The sequence below is a fragment of the Carcharhinus amblyrhynchos genome, chromosome 2 (assembly GCF_965287045.1).
Source record: "Carcharhinus amblyrhynchos chromosome 2, sCarAmb.v2.hapA, whole genome shotgun sequence".
NCBI classification, from domain to species: domain Eukaryota; kingdom Metazoa; phylum Chordata; class Chondrichthyes; order Carcharhiniformes; family Carcharhinidae; genus Carcharhinus; species Carcharhinus amblyrhynchos.
In genome coordinates, this window is record NC_137325.1 from 33,605,350 (window position 1) to 33,625,913 (window position 20,564).

General features: G+C 41.3%; 1 protein-coding gene across 2 annotated transcripts in view; it reads right to left on the reverse strand.

The window, feature by feature from the left end:
- carmil1 (capping protein regulator and myosin 1 linker 1) overlaps window positions 1–20,564 on the reverse strand; it is a 395,677-nt gene that overhangs the window by 173,657 nt on the left and 201,456 nt on the right. For both annotated transcript variants that reach the window (XM_080204317.1, XM_080204310.1), the window contains exons 15-17: window positions 13,787–13,863; window positions 1,486–1,590; window positions 49–118 (exon numbers count right to left, since the gene is read on the reverse strand). In XM_080204317.1, the coding sequence (XP_080060443.1) occupies window positions 49–118; window positions 1,486–1,590; window positions 13,787–13,863 (252 nt within the window). The remainder of the gene's footprint in view (window positions 1–48; window positions 119–1,485; window positions 1,591–13,786; window positions 13,864–20,564) is intronic.

Sequence of the window (20,564 nt, forward strand, 5' to 3'; positions counted from 1 at the left end):
ACACTTGCAAATTAAATTAATTCTATGAATAAAATTATTCCTTCTTACCTCACAACTGCTCAGGTCAAGAGAAACATCCTTAAGATGAGGATTACAAGAAAGGCCAAGTAAAAGTGCTCTGTAAAGAAAGAATTGCCTTCAAATAAACATCTCATTGCCAACCTTGACAGTAAAATGAAAATACCAAGTCCTGTAAAATTTTCACTATTTTTTTGCTTCTTGCTGCAACTTAGTTAGCAATCATAAATGCCCTACTTCACTGCATGGCAGTTAATGGTTCAAAGTCAATAAAAAGTTCTTCACAAAGTGCAGAAAATAAAATTTCAGAAAAATGTGTGTGCTGTAGTGGATTAGATACAGGTTTGGATTCAAATCAGCTTTGACTGATGAGAGGAAAGTATCAGTCTGTTGGCTGTTAATGGCTCCATGTGAAATAAGCATGGGCATTTTCAAACAAGGTCCCAGTGGTAACAAGCCTCTAACACAAAACTGGACTAATTAAGCACTAATTGGTGATCGAGGTGGCTTGTGTAAGATTTGAAAAAGTGTCACACCGATGGAGATGCAGTGCCATTTTGAGATTGGGAGATCATCGTGACATAATACACTGCACCTAGCTATTCAACGTCTGACTTGGTGGCACTTATTGCTGATTCAAGGTGTTTTAAATAACAGTTGGATTCCCCACCACTGATCTCCTTTAATTTGCTGAGCATAAATAAATACAGAACTAATATAAAACATATAAAACCAAAATCCAGTCAATTGGCAGCTCAATGTGTTTGCCCACCAATACATTGCACCATACATTAGCAATGATGTGAAGATGCCAGCATTGGGCTAGGGTAGCACAGTAATAAGTCTCACAACACCAGGTTAAAGTCCAACAGGTTTATTTGGTAGCACAAACTTTCAGAGCACTGCTCCTTCACCAGGTGAGTGAAGAGTTTGGTTCACAAACAGGGCATATATAGGCACAAACTAATGGTTGAATTCCAATCTTGCAAACTGAGTCTGTGCCTATATATGCCCTGTTTGTGAACCCAACTCTTCACTCACCCAATGAAGGAGGAAGGAGCATTCTGAAAGCTTGTGCTACCAAATAAACCCATTGGGCTTTAACCTGGTGCTGTGGTAATTAGCAAGATGAGTTCAAACTTAAGAACGTCAGGCAAATTCAACTGAAGTTCAAGGGGAAACAAAGCACCAATTAGATTTTACCTTTCGCTGAGAGAAAAAAAGTCAAAGATAAATTAATAGTTCTATGGCACTGAATGTGACACCCTTTTGGTTACGTATCAGCAAGGAAACTCTGGAGCAGATCCACGGCCTGCATTTTTGACCGAAGGATGACAACTGGCTTAAGGAAGTGATAGGAGGACAGAAATAATTATTCTTTGTAAAATTGACCTGTTAATACATGGAAGCCAAAGAGACAACATTGATAAAGGTAATGGGTAACAAAGGGAAGAAACAAATACTGACTTGACTGCATCCGGAGGGAGTTTGGTGCCTGACAGGTTGATGTGTCTCAAAGCCAATGAACTGCTAAAAAACAGTTTGAAGGATGGAGGGACTTCCTTCCCTTTCCTGTGGAATTGAAAGATTTCAAGAGATCAGTCATACAGCTGTACCATACACTCAACAACACACAGTAGTCTGAAAGCCATATGTGATGCTCAGCTCATTTGAATGCACTAAAATGAAACTTTATTTATATATATATCAAAGACATAATAAAAGGTGTGCAGATCTGCTGGCACTGGGTACTCTGGTTATTGGTTCAGGAAAAATAAATTCAAAAGAAATAAGTGCGGTGTCAAGAATGTACGGCAAAGTAGCAATCTCAGTAAAAATAAGCTCAGTGGGTCAGGAAGGGATGGACAGCTCAAAGTAGGGAATAGGGCAGTAGTAACAAATCCAGCATCGGGGAAAAAGTTAAAGGTACAGGAAGTATTATCTGTGTGAGGCATTTTCAAAAATGACCTATTGAAAACTGACAGATTTAATCTCTTGACTATTAAAGATCTTGTAATGACTTCAATCAGGCCAACTGAAGTTGGCTTATTGGAAAATGAACTCCATGATTAAGGAGTCAATTGATGGGCCAATCAGGGAGTCTTTTCTTTTTATTTAACTGGGAGTGTCAGTTCCTCTGGCACTCGCAAAGGTAGGCTGCCGACTAACAGCTCTCTGCATACTGCTGTCAGAATTGTAAATGAAGGGATTTTGGTGAGGGGACTTCTACCTCTAGAAACTTATTACAGATGTGGACCGGAAATTTCCGACCACTCACACCCCACCGCTGCTGCAAGCGAGGATGAAGAATTTGATGCTCAATCAAATCTCTGTTCACTGTAACGGGACCAGATAATCTCACTGGTGCGAACGGACGGAAAATTCTGATTTCAGAGTGACCAAAGCTAAATATTTCAGGAGGAGGTAGGCAAATAGAAAAAAGGGGTTGCCCTGATTGTACAGGAAACAGGAGAGGATAAAGAGAGTAGAGAAAGGATCTGCTTTCAATCTGGATGCATAATCTGTTTTCATGAAGCCAAGAAACAACAAGGGCACAAAACGTTGGTGGTAATAGTGTATACACCTTGAACAGATATTGTTGCATCAGGTAGAGTACATCAGGAAATTAGTGGAGCAGGAAACCATGGTAATATGCTAATCAAAGGAGATTTTAATCTTTTCAAAGATTGTGGAAAGCAGTTTTCAGTAATAGTGCAGTGGGTGAGTTGATGGAATATAGTTTAGTTGTACTAGGCTTGTACTCATTAGAGTTTAGAAGAATGAGGGGAGATCTCATTGAGACGTATAAGATGATGAATGGGATGGATAGGATAGAGGTGGAGAGGCTCTTCCCGCTCAGAAAGGACAGTAGGACTAGGGGGCGCAGCCTCAAGATAAAGGGGGGGCGGTTTAGAACGGAGTTGAGGAAGAACTTCTTCACTCAAAGGGTGGTGAATCTCTGGAATTCTCTGCCCGTTGAAGTGGTGGAGGCTACCTCGCTAAATATTTTTAAGACGCGGGTTGATGGGTTTTTGATAAGAGAGGGGATTAAGGGTTATGGGGAGAGGGTGGGAATGTGGAACTGAGCCACGACAGATCAGCCATGATCTTATTGAATGGCGGGGCAGGCTCGAAGGGCCAGATGGCCTACTCCTGCTCCTATTTCTTATGTTCTTATGTTGTTCTTATGTTCTTGTATTAATCAGTATGCCAATGAAGCAGCAGGCTCTTTTAGTTCTAGTAATGGCGCAAGAGACAGAACTAATTGTTAACTTTGCAGCAAAGAAGTCTCAGAGAGAGTGAGTGATCATAGTATGATGGAATCTTATACTGAAATTTTAAAGTGATTTAAAATTAAATTCAAAGTTAGCGTCTTCAAACTGAACAAAGCTAGCTGCAATGTTAAGAAGAGTGAATTGGCTAAGCGAAGCCAAATGTAAAATATGGTGGTTGATAAGCAAGAGCAAACATTTAAACAATTCATAATTTACAAATTAATGTACATTCCATTGAGGAATTAAAAATCCCGTGGAAAATGTGGTCCAACTGCTGCTCACAAGACGAGTTAAACATTAGCAAAATACTGTGGATTCTGGGATCGGAAACAAGAACGGAGGATGTTGGAAAAACTCAGCAGATCTGCCAGCATCTATCAGGAGAGAAACAGTTTCTTAAGTTAAAGAGAGAATGAGATTAAAGCAAGAGGTTTATAATTGTCAAAAAGGGTAGCTGACCTGGCGAATTCTCTGGGCCCGCTAGCATCTGCCCACCCCCACCAGGAGTGGTTCCCTTCAGCAGCATTTATGACTGCTCCCCACTAATGGGAAACAGGTGTCCAACCCCGCTGGAGGGAACAGAGGCCACTGAGCCCCCCGAACGGGTCAGAGATTAGGGGGAGGGTGGCCTTTGGGCAGTGCCAGCTTAGCATCCTGGTGGTGCTCACCTGGCACCAGGCAGTGCCAGATGGGGGGACCTCATTGCCACTTTGTAGAAAGATTGGTGGAGGGAGGGAGGGAATGAGAGCGATCGAGCTGGGTGGGATTAATATATCGGGACTGGTCACTGAGATGGATAGAAGTGTATGTAGATTTTCAAAAGTATCCACCAATAGATTATTATATAAAATTAGGGCTCATGGGATGGAGTAAGATGTTAGCATAAATTTAGAGAATTGGTGAACAGATAAGGAGTAGGAATAAACAGGTCATTTTCAGATGTACAGGCTAATACTAACAGGATGCCACAAGGATCAGTACTAGAGCCTCAACTATTTACAGTCTATAGCAGTGACTTGATTGAAGGAATTGAGTTAACATATCAAAGTTTGCTACTATTACAAGTTAGGTGGGAAAGGACACAAAAGGGTGGTTTTTCTGGCACTGTGGAGAAGAACTTGGAGGTGGGAGGAATTAGGCAGGAACTTGGACTGAACCGTATAATTCTACAATTTATATACTGGCAGGTCCGTGATTAAACCGGTTCAGAGCCAGGTGATGCCAAGATATCAGCGTGTTGGCTGGCAGCTCGAGTATTCATCTTTGTGCTCACCTCCATCAGAAACTAAAATTTCAGCCTCTGGATTGAGTAGAGTAGGTCTATATTTCCTAGAGTTTAAATGAATAAGTTCTCTCGTTCAAGCAACTAAAATTCTTAACGGGCATGACACAGCAAATGCTGGGAAAAGGCTTTCTTTGGAGACTCTAGATCATTGCCTCAGAATATGAATTTGCCCATTTAGAACCAAGATGAGGAGCAATTTCTTCACTAAAATGATTGTGAATTTTTGGGATTCTTAACCCTTGAACCTTGTGGATACTTAGTAGTTGAGTATAGTCAGTACAGATTGATGGATTTTTAAATACCAGCATTTCATGGATAGGGGGTCGTGCAGGAAGATGTACCTCAGATAGAAGAACTCTTTCTGGTTGTATCACAGCTTGGTCTGGCTCCTACTCTGTGCAAGACCACAAGAAACTACAAAGGGTCATGAATGAAGCCCAGTCTTAAACCAGCCTCCAATTCATTGACTCAGTCTACAAATCCCACTGCCTTGGCGAAGCAGCCAGCATAATTAAGGACCCCAGGACCCCATGCACTCCAGACATACTTCTTCTACCTTCTTCCATCAGAAAAAGATGCAAAAGGGTGAGGTTACGTACCAATTGAAACAAGAACAGCTTCTTCCCTGCTGTCATCAGACCTTTGAATGGATCTACCCTACATCAAGTTGATCTTTCTCTACATCCTAACAATGACTGTAACACTATATTCTGCACTCTCTCCTTTCCTTCTCTATGAATGGTATGCCTTGTCTGTACAGTGTGCAAGAAACAATACTTTTTACTGTATACTAATACATGTGACAATAAATCAAATCTATAATCTGATTGATTAGTGGAGCAGGCTCAAAGGGCTGAATGGATTATTCCTGCTCCTGTTGCTCTTCTTACACTAATGTTTTACTGTTGGAACGTATTGACGTTTTATGCCTTTGCATAAATAAATCCCAAACAAGCCTTCTCCAGTCAACGACTATGCTATCCTCCTCTTCTGAATGTCTTTTGGAAACCCTCAAATCTTTATGAATTGTGAAGGATAATAGTCTTCTACCCAGGCCCCAAGATTTGACAATTCTACAGTTTACCCAACATTACAGTTAGCCTTTAGAATAATCTGATTTATGAGAGGGGAAGATGGTACGGGGAAAAAATCCGTCGGGATATTCAATCCACATACACGTTTTATACTCTTAGAGAGCCAATAAAAGGTCAGTGTGCATCTGAAAAGCATCTTGTAATTGGAGCTTATTAACTATGTATCCACCTGCTATATTTTTGGACTTCCCCAGAAGTATTTTTTGTGCCCTGTTCACTTAAAACAAACATGAACTGTTGGTTATGGGATTCACACAGGAATTAGACAGAAAGCTGACTTAGTGTCCTCTCAGACAGCACAAAAATAAACCCGAATAATTATTTTCTCTGACCTACTATATACTGCTAGCATTTCCTATTTTCATTTACGATTTCTGGTTTCTTGCTTTGTTTGTTCAGCAAATTTGATGACAGAATGCTTATATTTCCCCTCCCTGAATTTACTATTGAAAATTTTACACTTGGGCTAACTCCTTAAAAATCTAAATTTGCATCCAATGTTTCTGCTAATGGGAGAGGCAAGTCACCTACACACTGGTTAGAATCAGTGAAGATATGAGAAAATAATTCCTCAGAAATCCACGTGAATGCTCTCATTTACTCAGAGGCAGCATTCTGAATATGAATTTACAGCCATCCTTTAAGTAACCAAAAGAAATACTGTCTGACAGTTAACTTTGGCCTGGACTAATGAGAACTTTACTGGCAGGAGAAATTGCTGGCAGATAGAAATTGCTAGTAATGTTGAAGAAATTCCACATACAATAACTGCACTGATTGGAATCTGGCTGACTACTGGAGTCCAGGGGAAAGGGCTGACATATGAAAAAGGCTGATGTCTTGATCACTGTTCACTATTCAAACACCGATGATTCACATCAGCTATCAAGGACAGTTATGCAATGATGCAAAGGGACATAAGAGGCCTCACCAAAGGTCTTTATAACCTCCTGAAATGATATGGTTCAGTCAATTCTTTCTGTTCAATTCAAATTTTCAAATAACTCTTGTAGATAGGATTGTCTTTTGGCATCTTTGCACTGAATTTGTGCCATAGATAGGGGCCACTTCACACTCTCATGGCAATAAAGAGGGTACTTTCATCAGCATCAACACTCGTGTAAGAAGTGAACAGGGTACAGGGAACCTTGTTGGAGACCCAGAGGTTCTGTCGAACTTATTGGCAGGATCTAATAATCTTTTGCTCCATTCCACCCTCAGAAACCCATCAATCGACAATCCAAAATTGGTGTCTTAAAACTTAAATAAAGGAAATTATGAGGGAATGGACTCAGGGATGGCTAAGATGGACTGGAAAGTAGTAGGATAAAAGGTAAGATGGTAGAAGAGCAGTGGCAGGCATTTGAGAAGATATTTTCTGCCTCTCAATGAAATATCTTCCATTGAGAAAGACTCTATTAGAAGGATGCGCCATCCGTGGCTAATTCAGGAAGTTAAAGATGGTACCATATCGGAAGGAAAGGCGGTTCAGTGGTAAGACCAGCAGACTTGAAAAGTTACAGAAATCGGCAAAGGAGACTTAAAAAACGAAGAGGAATAAATTAGGGCTTAAGAAAAGAAACTAACGGGAAATATAAAAATATATAAAAGCTTCTACAAGTAAATGAAATGGAAAAGAACTAAAGTGAGCATTGGTCCATACAGGATGAGATTGGGAAGTTAAATAACAGGAAACAAAGACATGACAGAGACTTTGAATAGTTACTTTACATCTATCAACATATTAGAAGACAAAAGAAGTATTCCAAGAACATGAGAAAATCAAAGACAAGAAAGCGGGAAGACCTTGCAACAACCATGATCACTGGAGGAAAAATCATTGGAAACTTTTTGAGACTAAAGCCTGACAATCCCTCTGGGTATGATAGCTTTCTTTCTAGGGTCTTAAAAGAAGTGATTGCAGAGATAGAGGATCAATCTTGCAAAAATTCTTGGATTCCAGAAACGTCTCATTTGATTGAAAAGCCACAAACGTAACAACTGTGTTTGAGAAAGAAGGAAGATGGAAGGCCAATTAGCCTGACAAAAGTCATCGTGACAATGTTAGAATCCATCATTAAGGAGGTTAATAGCAGGACATTAAAAAATCATTATACAATCTGGTGGAATCAACATGGTTTTGTGAGAGGGAATTGTGTTAGACAAAATTTATTAAGCATTCTTTGAAGATATAACAAGCAGGCTGAATAAAAAAGGAACTGGTAGATATAATATATTTGGATTTCCAAATGGTATTTGATAAGGTGGCACATAAAAAGCTCCTGCACAAGATTTCACCGTGTTTGGGATGATGTATTAGACGGATCGGCTGACTAACAGGAGTCTCATAAGATGCCCTCATAAGAACACGATATGGCGTTCAACTCATCAAAATATAGTTCTGACACGCCTCAGTGAAAAACCACACTGACCTCCTCAAAAGAGGAAAATGGGATATGGCGGACAGAGTACCCTTCGTCGTCCAGTACTTCCCCAGAGCGGAGAAGCTATGACATCTTCTCAGGAGCCTTCAACATGTCATTGATGACGACGAACATCTCGCCAAGGATATCGCCATACCCCCACTTCTTGCCTTCAAACAACCGCACAACTTCAAACAGACTATTGTCCGCAGCAAACTACCCAGCCTTCAGGAAAAGTGCCATGACACCATACAGCCCTGCCACAGCAAACTCTGCAAGACATGCCAGATCATTGACATGGATGACATCACCTCATGTGAGAACACCATCCACCAGGTACATGGTATGTACTCTTGCAACTCGACCAGCGTTATCTACCTGATACACTGCAGGAAAGGATGTCCCGAGGCATGGTACATTGGGGAGACCATGCAGATGCTATGACAACGGATGAATGAACATTGCTCAACAATCACCAGGCAAGAGCATTCTCTTGCTGTTGGGGAACACTTCAGCGGTCATGGGCATTCGGCCTCTGATTCTTTGGGTAAGTGTTCTCCAAGGTGGCCTTCATGACACACGACAGCGTAGAGTCGCTGAGCAGAGACTGATAGCCAAGTTCCGCACGCATGAGGACGGCCTCAACTGGGATCTTGGGTTCACGTCACACTAGCTGTAACCCCCTGGGCTTGCAAAATCTCAACTGTCCTGGCTGGAGACAATACACATGTCTTTAACCTGTGCTTAACCCTTTCTCCACTCACATTGTCTGTACCTTTAAGACTTGATTACCTGTAAGGATGCGCATTCCAACCATTATTTTGTAAATTAAGTTTGTGTCTTTATATGCCCTGTTTGTGAACTGAAATCCCACTCAGCTGACGAAGGAGGGGTGAGTGCTCCGAAAGCTAGTGGCTTTTGCTACCAAATAAACCTGCTGGACTTTAACCTGGTGTTGTGAAACTTCTTACTGTGTTTACCCAGTCCAATGCCAACATCTCCACATCATGACTAACAGGAAACAGAGTTAGGATAAATAGGTGATTTTCAAGTTGCTAAACTATAACTGGAGGAGTGCTGCAGGGACCAGCGCTGGGGCTTCAACTATTAATAATCTATGTTAAAAACTTGGATGAAGGGATCGACTGTATTGTACCCAAATTTTCTGATGATACAAAGATAAGTAGGAAAGCAAGTTGCGAGGAAAATACAAAGGGGCAAGATATTTTGAAGACAAGTTATTCCTGCTCCTCAAACTGAAGAGTTGGCAGGAAATTCATCCTCACCACTCACAGCAGTCGACGACCATTTACATCACTCAGGTGGAAGCCCTGCCTCAAAAGAGCTACCAGCCAATCTGATTAGCCAGAAACGCAAGTGCCAGTGGCAGCAGTGGCCCAGACGAGGATTATAAACAGTGCCCAGTTTGAGTTCCAGAGTCCAAGTAAGTGTGGGGGGTTAGTGGGTGCTATTCGGATTGGCGGATGGTGACTAGTGGAGTGCCCCAGGGGTCGGTGCTGGGGCCTCAGCTTTTTACCATTTATATAGATGATCTGGAGGAGGGAACCGACAGTATGGTGTCAAAATTTGCTGATGACACCAAGGTTGGTGGAACGGCAAATTGCGCGGAGGGTGTGGAGAGTCTGCAGAAGGATCTAGATAGGCTGGGCGAATGGGCCAGGAAATGGCAAATGGAATTTAATGTTGGCAAGTGTGAGGTGGTCCACTTTGGTAGGAAGAATGGTAGGAAGGACTATTACTTACGGGGCAAAAAACTGCAGCAGGCGACGGTGCAGAGGGACCTCGGGGTCCTTGTGCATGAGTCGCAAAAACCCAGCCTGCAGGTGCAGCAGGTGGTCAGGAAGGCTAATGGGATGCTGGCCTTCATAGCGAGGGGGATTGAATATAAAAGTAGGGAGGTCTTGCTGCAGCTGTATAGGGCACTGGTGAGGCCGCAGCTGGAGTACTGTGTGCAGTTTTGGTCGCCACACTTAAGCAAGGATATTTTGGCCTTGGAGGGAGTGCAGAGGAGGTTTACTAGGCTGATACTGGAATTGAGGGGGTTGAACTATGAGGAGAGGATGCGTTTTTGATAAGAGAGGGGATTAAGGGTGATGGGGAGAGGGCGGGAATGTGGAACTGAGCCACGACAGATCAGCCATGATCTTATTGAATGGCGGGGCAGGTTCGAAGGGCTGGATGGCCTACTCCTGCTCCTATTTCTTATGTTCTTATCATCTCTTGAAAGGGGAGTCAAGGCCCAGGGGAGGCAGTGAGGGAAGCCCAATGTCAGCAAGGATCCCTTGAAGGTGGTTCACCCAAATTCTGCCCAAGGCCTGAACTGGCTGACTTGATGGGCTTCTTTCCTGTCCCTCAACATTGAGGCTGGACAGTGTCATGTTTTTATAATGATATAAAAGCACCAATCACTCAAAGGATTGTGTGAACACATTGTGGGTTCATTTATTTAAACTTGTCCTGTAAGAACGTATGTACATGGATAGAAAGCTTGAAGGTTCCAGAGATGTGCTGTGTATGTGTACTGCTCATTGGCCAAAGTGAAACTGAAGCTGGAGCACATAACACCCTTCCCTTCTAGTGATGGCATGCCGATAGTCCTCAAAGACATTTAAGAACAGAAAGCAGCATTTAAGTGGCCAACGATCAGCACCTTAGGGGTTCAACTGGGATGAGGGTAGGAGGTCTGCCCAGCCTTTGTCCTTCCCACATAAAATTGGAAATAGATCAGGGTAGGTGGGAGGGCAGCAGAAAGGCCATTGAGGGGTGGCATGATGGCACAGTGGATAGCACTGCTGCCTCACAGGGCCAGGGACCTGGGTTCAATTCTGGCTTTGGGTCACTGTCTGTGTGGAGTTTACACATTCTTCCCACGTCTGTGTGGGTTTCCTCCAGGTGCTCCGGTTTCCTTCCACAGTCCAAAGATGTCCAGGTCAGGTTGATTGGCCATGCTAAATTGACCCTAGTGTCAGGGGATAAGCAGGGTAAATAAGTGGGATTACAGGAATACAGCCTGGGTGGGATTGTGATTGGCACAGACTTGATGGGCCAAATAGCCTCCTTCTGCACTGTAGGGATTCTATGATATTTCATAAAGTTCTGCCCAGAGTGTATAAAACAATGTAAATGAAGTGACTAGGCAAAGAAAATGACAGATACAGTATAATGTAGGAAAACGTGAGCTTGTTCAATTTGACAAGAATAGGAAAGCAGACAATTACTTCAGAATATTATTTAAATAGAGATTATAGAATGTAGCAGTAGAGAGAGATCTGGGCATCCCTGTACATAAATTACAAAGGTTAGCAAACTGGTACAGCACGTAATTAGGAAGGTGTTGGCCTTTATTGCAAGTGGATGTTGTATAAAAGCAGACCAGTCTAGCTCCCAACTTGTTCAGGCTATTAGTGAGACCACACCTAGAGTACTGTACAAGTTTTTGGTTTCCTTATTAAGGGTGAAAATGTTTGTATTGGAAGCAGTTCAAGGAAGATTCAGCTGATTGCAGGAATGAGGGAAAGGTTGTCTTATGAGGAAAGGTTGAGCAGATTAGGCTTTACTCATCAGGGTTTAGAAAAATGAGGCGTGATCTTATTGAAGCATCTCTTATGGAGAATCTAGAGCTGGGGCACAGTTTAAAAATGAGGGGGCTGCCATTTAAGGCCGAAATGAGAAGGAATTTATTCTCTAAGGGTAGTTAGTCTTTGGAATTCTCTCCCTCAGAGAGCAGTGAAGGCTGGACCATTGAACTATACAGTTTTTTTTTTACAATGAAGTCAACGGCTACGAGACAAGGAAGAAAGTGGAATAATGTCCACAATCGGATTAACTATTACCTTGTTGAATGGCAGAGCAGATTCAATGGACTGAATGGCCCACTCTTTATGATCTTAGCATCTCAATGGTGACATGGATTGTAGTTATTTGTGACCTAGAATGTTCTGCCTGGAATGAAAGTGGTAGCAGATTCAACAACCACTGTCAAAGGGAATTAGATAAATTCTTGAAGGAAGAACACCTCCAGAACTCTGGAGTGGCACTAAATTGGATAGCTCTTTCAAAGGGCTAGCATAAACATGATGGGGCGAATGGTCTAATTTTATGCTGCATTATTCTATGAATTGACTGAACCAAATTCAACGGTGAACTATTTCAGAGTGTGCTTATCCTTTCTCCAAAATGCAAAAATCTAACTTCAGTGGAACATTAATCTAGAATTTAATGTGGAGTCAAGGACACACATTTATGGAAGCTTTGTTTATCACTTACTAGCTTCATATCAGTGAAAGGGCTCAAGTAATCGGCGACTGGAGAGAACAGAAGGCGCTGTTCCAAGCTAAGGCTATTGCACCTGTCTTTTAGAATCAGTTTACTATTAAATCCCAAAAGAAAGCCTTGGCTTACTGGCAAGGGCCTTACTGCTGTTAACTGAACCATTGCAGAACTGTCTAAAGCATTGGTCAAGGAAAAGTTAATGTTTAGTTTGAATACAAAAGCATTTTATGACTGTATGGACTTCCTTAGAGATCTGCATAATAAGTATGATAATTAATTCAAAACTAATCAACACAATTACACTCCTCCTGATACGCCATTTGCTTCAGAACTAAATGAACGAATTTCACTCAAATACACAGAGACCTTTGACATATTTTCATGAGTAAAGACAGGATTTAACAATTAAAACACTTCTTTCAACTGACTTTGTTCCTATCTGCATACCACAATTATAGCTAAAATCACTAAAATAAACAAGATTCAACAGATGCAAGAGGAAAGCAAGAAAGATTTATTTTTCACAGCTAGGGGAAATGACCACAGTGGTGGAAGCAGAAATGATCTGCTCTATGAATGACCCTCTGAACCAAAGGGCATTGTTATGATGCATTTTCTTGTGGACAGCTATAAGCTCCTTTTGTACTGGTTAGGTTCCAGCTTACTGCTGTGGTCTCCCAGTGTGATGGAACTTTAAGTACATTTGTTGAGATTAATCACTGGAAAAACCACATTTTTGTTAAACCAGCTCTTTCATTCGGACAGCCTTAGCAAATCTGAAAAGTTTAATTTATGCTTGCTGCCTGAGGCCTATTTCTTGGAGTTGGCTCCATAGCACAGCAAAACAAAGCAATATAAAAAGCAGTTAGCAGAAAAAGCTGTTGCACCTGAACTGAGCTACTGACCTCATCTGTCCAACTGCTATAATCAGCTTCCAGGTTCAACTCTTCCACCTTCTCAATCTTGCCTCAGGTCACTTCCCGCCAAGTCCTCTGAATATGCTTCATGCTCAGAATTTTAAAGGAAAAGCAAATTCTAGCCAACCAGAATGAAACTATATGCATGAAAATTTGGCTCCGATGGTTGGATGACTGATTAGTGATGCAGAGCAATGCTACTACTGCGGGATCAATTCCTGTACTGGCTGAGGTTAGTTCATGAAGGCTCCACCTTCTCAACCTTGCCCCTCATCTGATGTGTGGTGATCCTCAGGTTAAATCACCACCAGCCTATAATCATCTGGGACTATAGCGACTTTACCTTTACAAGCAAGTAAATTCCAGAGAACTGCCCTTTGTCTCCACTCCCAAAAAAAAAGAGACAGATAAGGTTAAGTTCGGCACAAATTATCTTCAAAGATCTGTCAAAGAGGAAAATAACTGAGGACAGAGTGATTACCTGTGTGAGAAGATGCTCTTACACAGATGAAGAGATGCCAGCTGTTGACAACAGCCTCGTAGAAGTGCTGCACACACCTGCAAAATATAATGACAGTTTGGTGACAGATTAAATAATTCACAATTCCTATATATGCAACAGTATAAGCTACATTCATATACATAACAAGGACTGAAGTTCAAAAGTAATTCATTAGCTGTGAAGCATTTTAGGTCATCTGAAGATGTGGAAGCCACATGTGTCAGTATTGCCTTTCTATTCATTTAGTTATTGACATCAGCAGACCACAAGAAAAAATGTGCCAATGTAACAACCATTAAAAAAAATGCATGATAGTCTTAACAAACTGTGTCACCACTATCACCACAGTCAGATCTGCAAGCACCTGATCTTACACAGCTTAAAAATACTCTCTCCAGATACACAAACTATAAATTAGACTGCTGGCATGTCTTTCAAGAGACAGATGAATGCAAATTTCACTCACTCACCATTAATATTATGAGCATTTTAGAGAAGTGTTATTAGTCAGGGTGAATAGAATGAAAGTATCATTCTTTAACATGGGTACAAGATGCAGTGTTTTGTACTCAGCTGTACGCAGTAAAAATCAATCAATGTAATGGTTGCAGAAAGAGGAAAGGGCTACATTTACATTTTTGTGACCTCTCAAGATAGCAATTCAATAAAGATAATTTACCTGTCTGTCCCAATCAAGTCTCTACAGTTACACGAAGTGGATCTTGCTTAATCTTGTGTCAATCTGATAATTTTGTGATCCTACAGGCTCTACCCTCTCTCAATCTTATCCCAACCATATATGAATAGTATAATCTCAAAGTGATGCCCATTCTGAAATGCACAGGGAGACACAGATTTTAAATGAAATTTTGAATGAAAATCTTCCTTGCCTGTTGCAGGCCAAAGCCCAAAGCAAAATTAATAACCTCAACACAGCTCTGAGTAAATTCCCATCCTAAGATGTGGACCCCTGATCTGCTGTGATTTTATGAAAATTAGTCCAAAATTCAACACAAATAAAGTTTCTTATCCAAAGGTCCTGTGGCTTGAGAAACAAGGATGTGCTCATCTGATGTTAGCATTTTGGCAATGAATGTAGAAATATACTTCTCTTATTCTTATCGCTGATGTAGATGTAGAACAACTATATTTTTACATTCAGAGAGTTTGCCAGATAACTGCATCAGGAGTACAGAGTCTATTACTGTGATAGCTCCTGTGTGTTTGTGAATCAGTGATTGGAGTCAGTGTATTTTCCATGGTCAGTCCTCAGTGACCACAGTCACACAGTGGAGAGTTTTTACACCTTCATTTATAGATCCAGTATCTGCATCTACAGTTGTTTGTGCAGAGGTGGTTTTGGGTCACTCACAAGCTTAGTGGAAGATCACAGCCAGAGTTCAGGTCTTTCTCAAGGTGTTTGTAACTTATTGTGAGTGCCAATTTGGCTTTCCAAACTTCACCATTGGTCAAAGCCACACTGTCAAAGATTTTTTTTAAATTCTTCCATGGGGCTTAACAGCAAGGTCAGCATTGTTGCTCATCCCGAATTACCATTGAGAAGTTGGCATTGAGCTGCTTTCTTGGACAGTTGCAGTGTGCCTGCTGTACGGACACCTGCACTTTGTTGTTAGAAGGGGAGTTCCAAAGTTTTGATCCAGCAACAATGAAGTGGTGGCAATATAGTTCCAAGTCTGGATGGTGTATAACTTGGAGTGGAACTTGGACATGGTGGTGGTTTTCCCATGCATCTGCTGTATTTAAGCTTAGGGATGGAAAAGGGCTGGTTTGATTTCAAGCAGTATTGAGGAGCTTTAATGAGGTCCAGCTGGATACAAAGACACTTTTTTCTTTAGATGTCAAACTTTTCAACATCACAACCAATGAATGGAGTCTGGTGGGTGATAGCATGGATAGCCATGGTGTTGGGATCAACTTGAAGATTCTAGTGACATACAATCCTGTAGTACTCAGCTGGGCATCAACAAGTCAAATGCGGCAACTTCTGGTCCATAGTGGTGCACTGTGCTCAGCTAGGGAGTGCACAAGGACCATCACTGATGTTTGAAGCTTTGATGTGATATTTCAAACAAGTGCATGCCAGCCACTGGATGAGGTTGACCCTTGTCTGATCAGATACTGCATCTAACCATGGAAGGTTAATGTGCTTCCACTTCACCCAGAGATAGGTCAGAGTGGGGTCATATAGCGCAGCATTGCCTCGGGAAGTCACTTTCGGGAAGTGCTTGGCATTCTAGTTATCAAGAAGGAATAGTGACTACTGTTTTGTGGGGACTTAGACTCGAGTTTCTATTTCCAGAAATGTTCCTCTATGGGTGTTTAGAGGTAGACTGAACAGTGAGGGAGATAGTTTTAGACCTCAAGATTCCATACGGTAGATAGCCTGGCAAGTGGATGGACATGTGGCCGATAAGATTTAATGCAGGGAAGTATGAAATGCTACATTTTGATAGGAAGAACAAAAGGTTATATAAAATAAAGAGTACAATTTTGAAATGAGTGTTTTGAGAGATTAATTTGTGGATGTATGCACAAATCAATAAAGATGGTGAAGTAAGTTCAGAAAGTAGTTAAAAGGGAGCTTGGACTTTTTAAATGATGGTATAGAGTAAAATGGCAAGCAAAATTTTGGAGTTTGCATGTTCTCCCCATGTCTGCATGGGTTTCCTCCTGCACTTCAAAGGTGTGCAAGTTAGGTTGATTGGCCATACTAAATTGCCCCTTCGAGTCAGGTGGATTAGCAACATAAATTCATGAGGTTATGGGGATAGGACCTTAGTGATATTGTTGATGAGTGCTGACTCAATGGGCCTAATGGCCTCCTTCTGCAGTGTAAGGATTCTATGATTCTAAGTTATGACAAACTTTATTATCATTGGTTTGGCCTCAACAGAAGTATTACATTCAGTTCTGAACACCACACTTTAGGAAGGATGGGATGGATTTCAGTTATGTGAATAGATTGGAAAGGACTGGGTTGGAGAAATTTGGGACAAAATTTACAGAAATAAGAATCCACAGAAAGTAGAGAGAGAGAGAGAGAGAGAGAAAAAAACACTTCCCAGTGACAGACAGATTGAAAACTAGAAGGTTTAGACTTAAAGTGATCAGCAGAAGAATGAAAGGTGATGTGAGGAAAATCTTTTTTTCTTTTTACACAGCTAGTGGTTGTAATCTGCAAAGTACTGCATGAAAGGATGATGGAGCCAGTTTCAATCCTAGCTCTCTAAAGGCATAAATCAGCTGATTTGTAGGGCTAGGAAAGAAGAGTGAGGAAAGCAACTGGTTAAATTGCTCTTGGCGGGAATTGGCATGCGCTTAATTGTCTCCTTCTGTGCTGTAACCCTTCTAGGCCCTTGTTCAAGGTGGGTTCAATGTTGCTGGAGGGTGGCGTTGCCAGGGTAAACTCAACTGCACAGAAACATTTGTGCAACTTCCTTGGCGGCATGTCATTTGTGTAGATCTTGAAGAGTTTTTTTTAATTCGTCCATGGGATGTGGTGTTGCAACTGCTCTTGAACTGAGTGATTTGCTAAGCCGTTTCTGAGGGCTGCTGAAAGTCTACCACATTGCTATGGCTCTGGGGTCACATGTAAGCCAGATCAGGTTAAAGACAGCAGATACCCTTCCCTAAAGGACATTAGTGAACCAAATGGGTTTTCCAACATTCGACAATGGCTTCAAGATCATCAGTAGACCCTTAATTCCATTTTTTAAATTGAATTCAAATTCCACCATCCACTGTGGTGGGATTTGTTCCTGGGTCTCCAGAACTTTCACTGAGTTTCTGGATTATAGTCTAGCAATCATACCACTAGGCCATCACGTCCCTGTTGCTGTCAGTAATGGGCCTTATAGCACTTGGTTGTGGCAGAACAGGTCTGAACTGACATTGTTGTCCAAAATAGACATTAGGGTGCCAGTTGTTCAGCATCATGTGTGTCAGTCTTGAATTTTTTTTTTGGAAACTGACCTTGATGTGTGTGGCCAGAGACAAAATGTGATCATAGCAACTATGGCAAGGCAGAATCCCACTTGTTCTTCAAGGATGATGGACATGATGAAAGTGCAGATTCTCTGGAGATTATGTTCATGAATTTATATGTCGTACCCAGGAGTGGTTTCAGCAACAGGTCACCAACAGTTTGTCCAGTATGAGGACAGCAATGACCATCTCCTCCATCACAGTTTTGAATGCAGCTGGATTTCATAGAAATGTGAGTCTGTGGCAAAGTCTGAAAATGTTCCAAAGAATTTTGTCTCAGCTCCTCATAAATGGCCACTTGGGAGCCTCATCCCACAGCAGCCGATATTTTCCCCACAGCAAGGGGAGACTCATGCCATGTGTGAAGCCTGGCAGCTTTAACTGCATGGGCTAGTGGCAGACAAATCATCTGAGGATCTCCACTCAGTCCCTCAGAGCACCCCTTCATCGGTATTTACCTCACATCCGATGCCTCAGTGTCAGGATTGGATGCAGTCCCAGCAGCGGCCACTGCTCCCAGTGGTGCTGCTGGGCAGGACTTCCTCCCCAGATGGGAGTGGAAAGTTCATCTGAGACTAATTGAAGCTTCTTGCAGCCTTAAATGGCTTGGAACAGCTGTCCATGGGGACCCATTAAACTCAGTACTTTGGCACCTAACATTAAAACAAAAGTGCACTGGAGAGGTCTACAGAAGAGAAAAATGTTCAGAAGGCAATTATAATGGTTGAATTTCGATACCCAAATGACATGTGTCAACCTTAAAGAGCTGATGACAAATTAGAACAATGCTGTGCTGCACTAAAGCCTGAACCAGAATGGAAAAAAATCAACCACAATTATACTATATTAATGAAGTGGCAAATCTGACTTTGTAAGAAGTACCGTCCAGGTGACGACTACCTTTGACTGTCATAGAAGAAAGGGGAAGTCGCGAAGAAATTTTTATATTAGAAAGAAAACTACATAAAATCTGTTACAAAAACAGAAGATTATAGAAATATTCAGTAGTACTTGTGGAGAGAGAAACAGAATTAATGACTGATGACGTTTCAGAGCTGAAACATTAATTCAGTTTCTTTAGTAACAGAACCTACCTGATTTGTGTATTACAGGTCAAGTATCCTTTATTTGAAAGCCTTGGGGCCAGATTGTATTTTTTGGTGTTCAGATAGTTCCAGTTTTCTGATCTACCTATTTACATTACAATAGCCTATGTTTTAGGCTAGTTATAGTCTACAAATACATGGTTGCTTCTCCATTCATCAACTCTCACACACCATACTTCTTGCTGCTTAACACTTATTACACCTGTAATATATTACATTGCTTTATTAACATGTGAATTACCTGCAAAATAGTTCAAACAAAAAACACTGGCTAGAACTCTACCACCTCGCCCACTATGGAATCCCCGTGGGTTAGGGTCGGGCAGCGGAAATCTCCGTTGACCTCAGACAGAAATTTCTGGTCTCGCCCAAGCAAGGTCGTAAAATCCTGCCCATTCTGTTTTTGGATGTGGATGGTTTGCAAATGTATGGATAAAAGGACCTGAACCAGCATTTTCAATTTTTATTTTAGATTTCCAACATTGGGCGAAGTTTGCTTTTACAAAATCTATTTGCTAGATGCACAAGATCTAAGGTAGCAGGAGATGAAAATATTAAAATTGCAGTTATCCAAGTTATTTAACCCAAGAAGTCAGAATTGGGCAAAGAAAACTTGGATACGCATTTTTATAAATAATCCATTAGCAGTTTCTCATTTGCTCATTGTGGTGTGGATACCAGCAAGTCTTCAAACTGAGAAGAACAGAGCACCAAGTACCACAACTACAATTTTAGCACCACATGGAAGAGAAGCAAGTTGGGAAGAATGGAGACAGCTATTTCAGTGACATGCATGAATTGCAATTAAATATGAAAGCAAAATGCCACAAATTTGAAATAAAAACACCAAATGCTAAAACTACACATCCAGTCTCAGGGAAGATTATCAATCTGAAATATTAAATCTCTTAACCCTGGTGAGTATGTCCGGTATTTTCTGTTTTCAGAGTAATTATACAGCAGTTTTGACATTGCAAAAACCTTGCCAAATGTTCTATATATCTGCATTGAATGGCTGGATGCTGGCATCTTGACTGCTTGAATTAAATACCAACCTAAATGATTTTCAAATCTGCTACAAAACTAATCATGCTGCTGAACAAGTAGTAAAATAACAACCACTCCTTCCTAATATATCTGCTTTACAAGCTGCACTATAGCACACAGTTCCAGGCAGTTGAATAAATTCCACCCTCTGGGCTTTTGGCTGGGAGCCCACAATAACAGGGAACAGTGGCCACATCATGCTGGTATACAATGTATGATTTTCCTTCTACTAAGTACAGTGGATGAACAAACACTGGCCATGCACCCTCACTGTACTCCCTGATAGTATCATACCCCACTGGATTTAACTCACTCTAAACCAATCTTTAATATTATTGGAATATTGTAATAAGTCAAAAGCCAAGACAGGTGCACATTGGCAGGAAGTGAGGAACTGGTCCAATGTCACCCTGTGCAGGACACAATTTCACAATTATGTCCTGTGAGTTTATGCTACATACAATAAAAAGGCAATTGTTCTTCTGGACCATAGATAGTAAAAATACTGCATGAAATGCCATAGCTATTCTTGTTCATTAAAGGCTTTGGCACTGCCCTCAAATTGCATAACAGTATATTCAGCTAATAGCTGGTGGTAG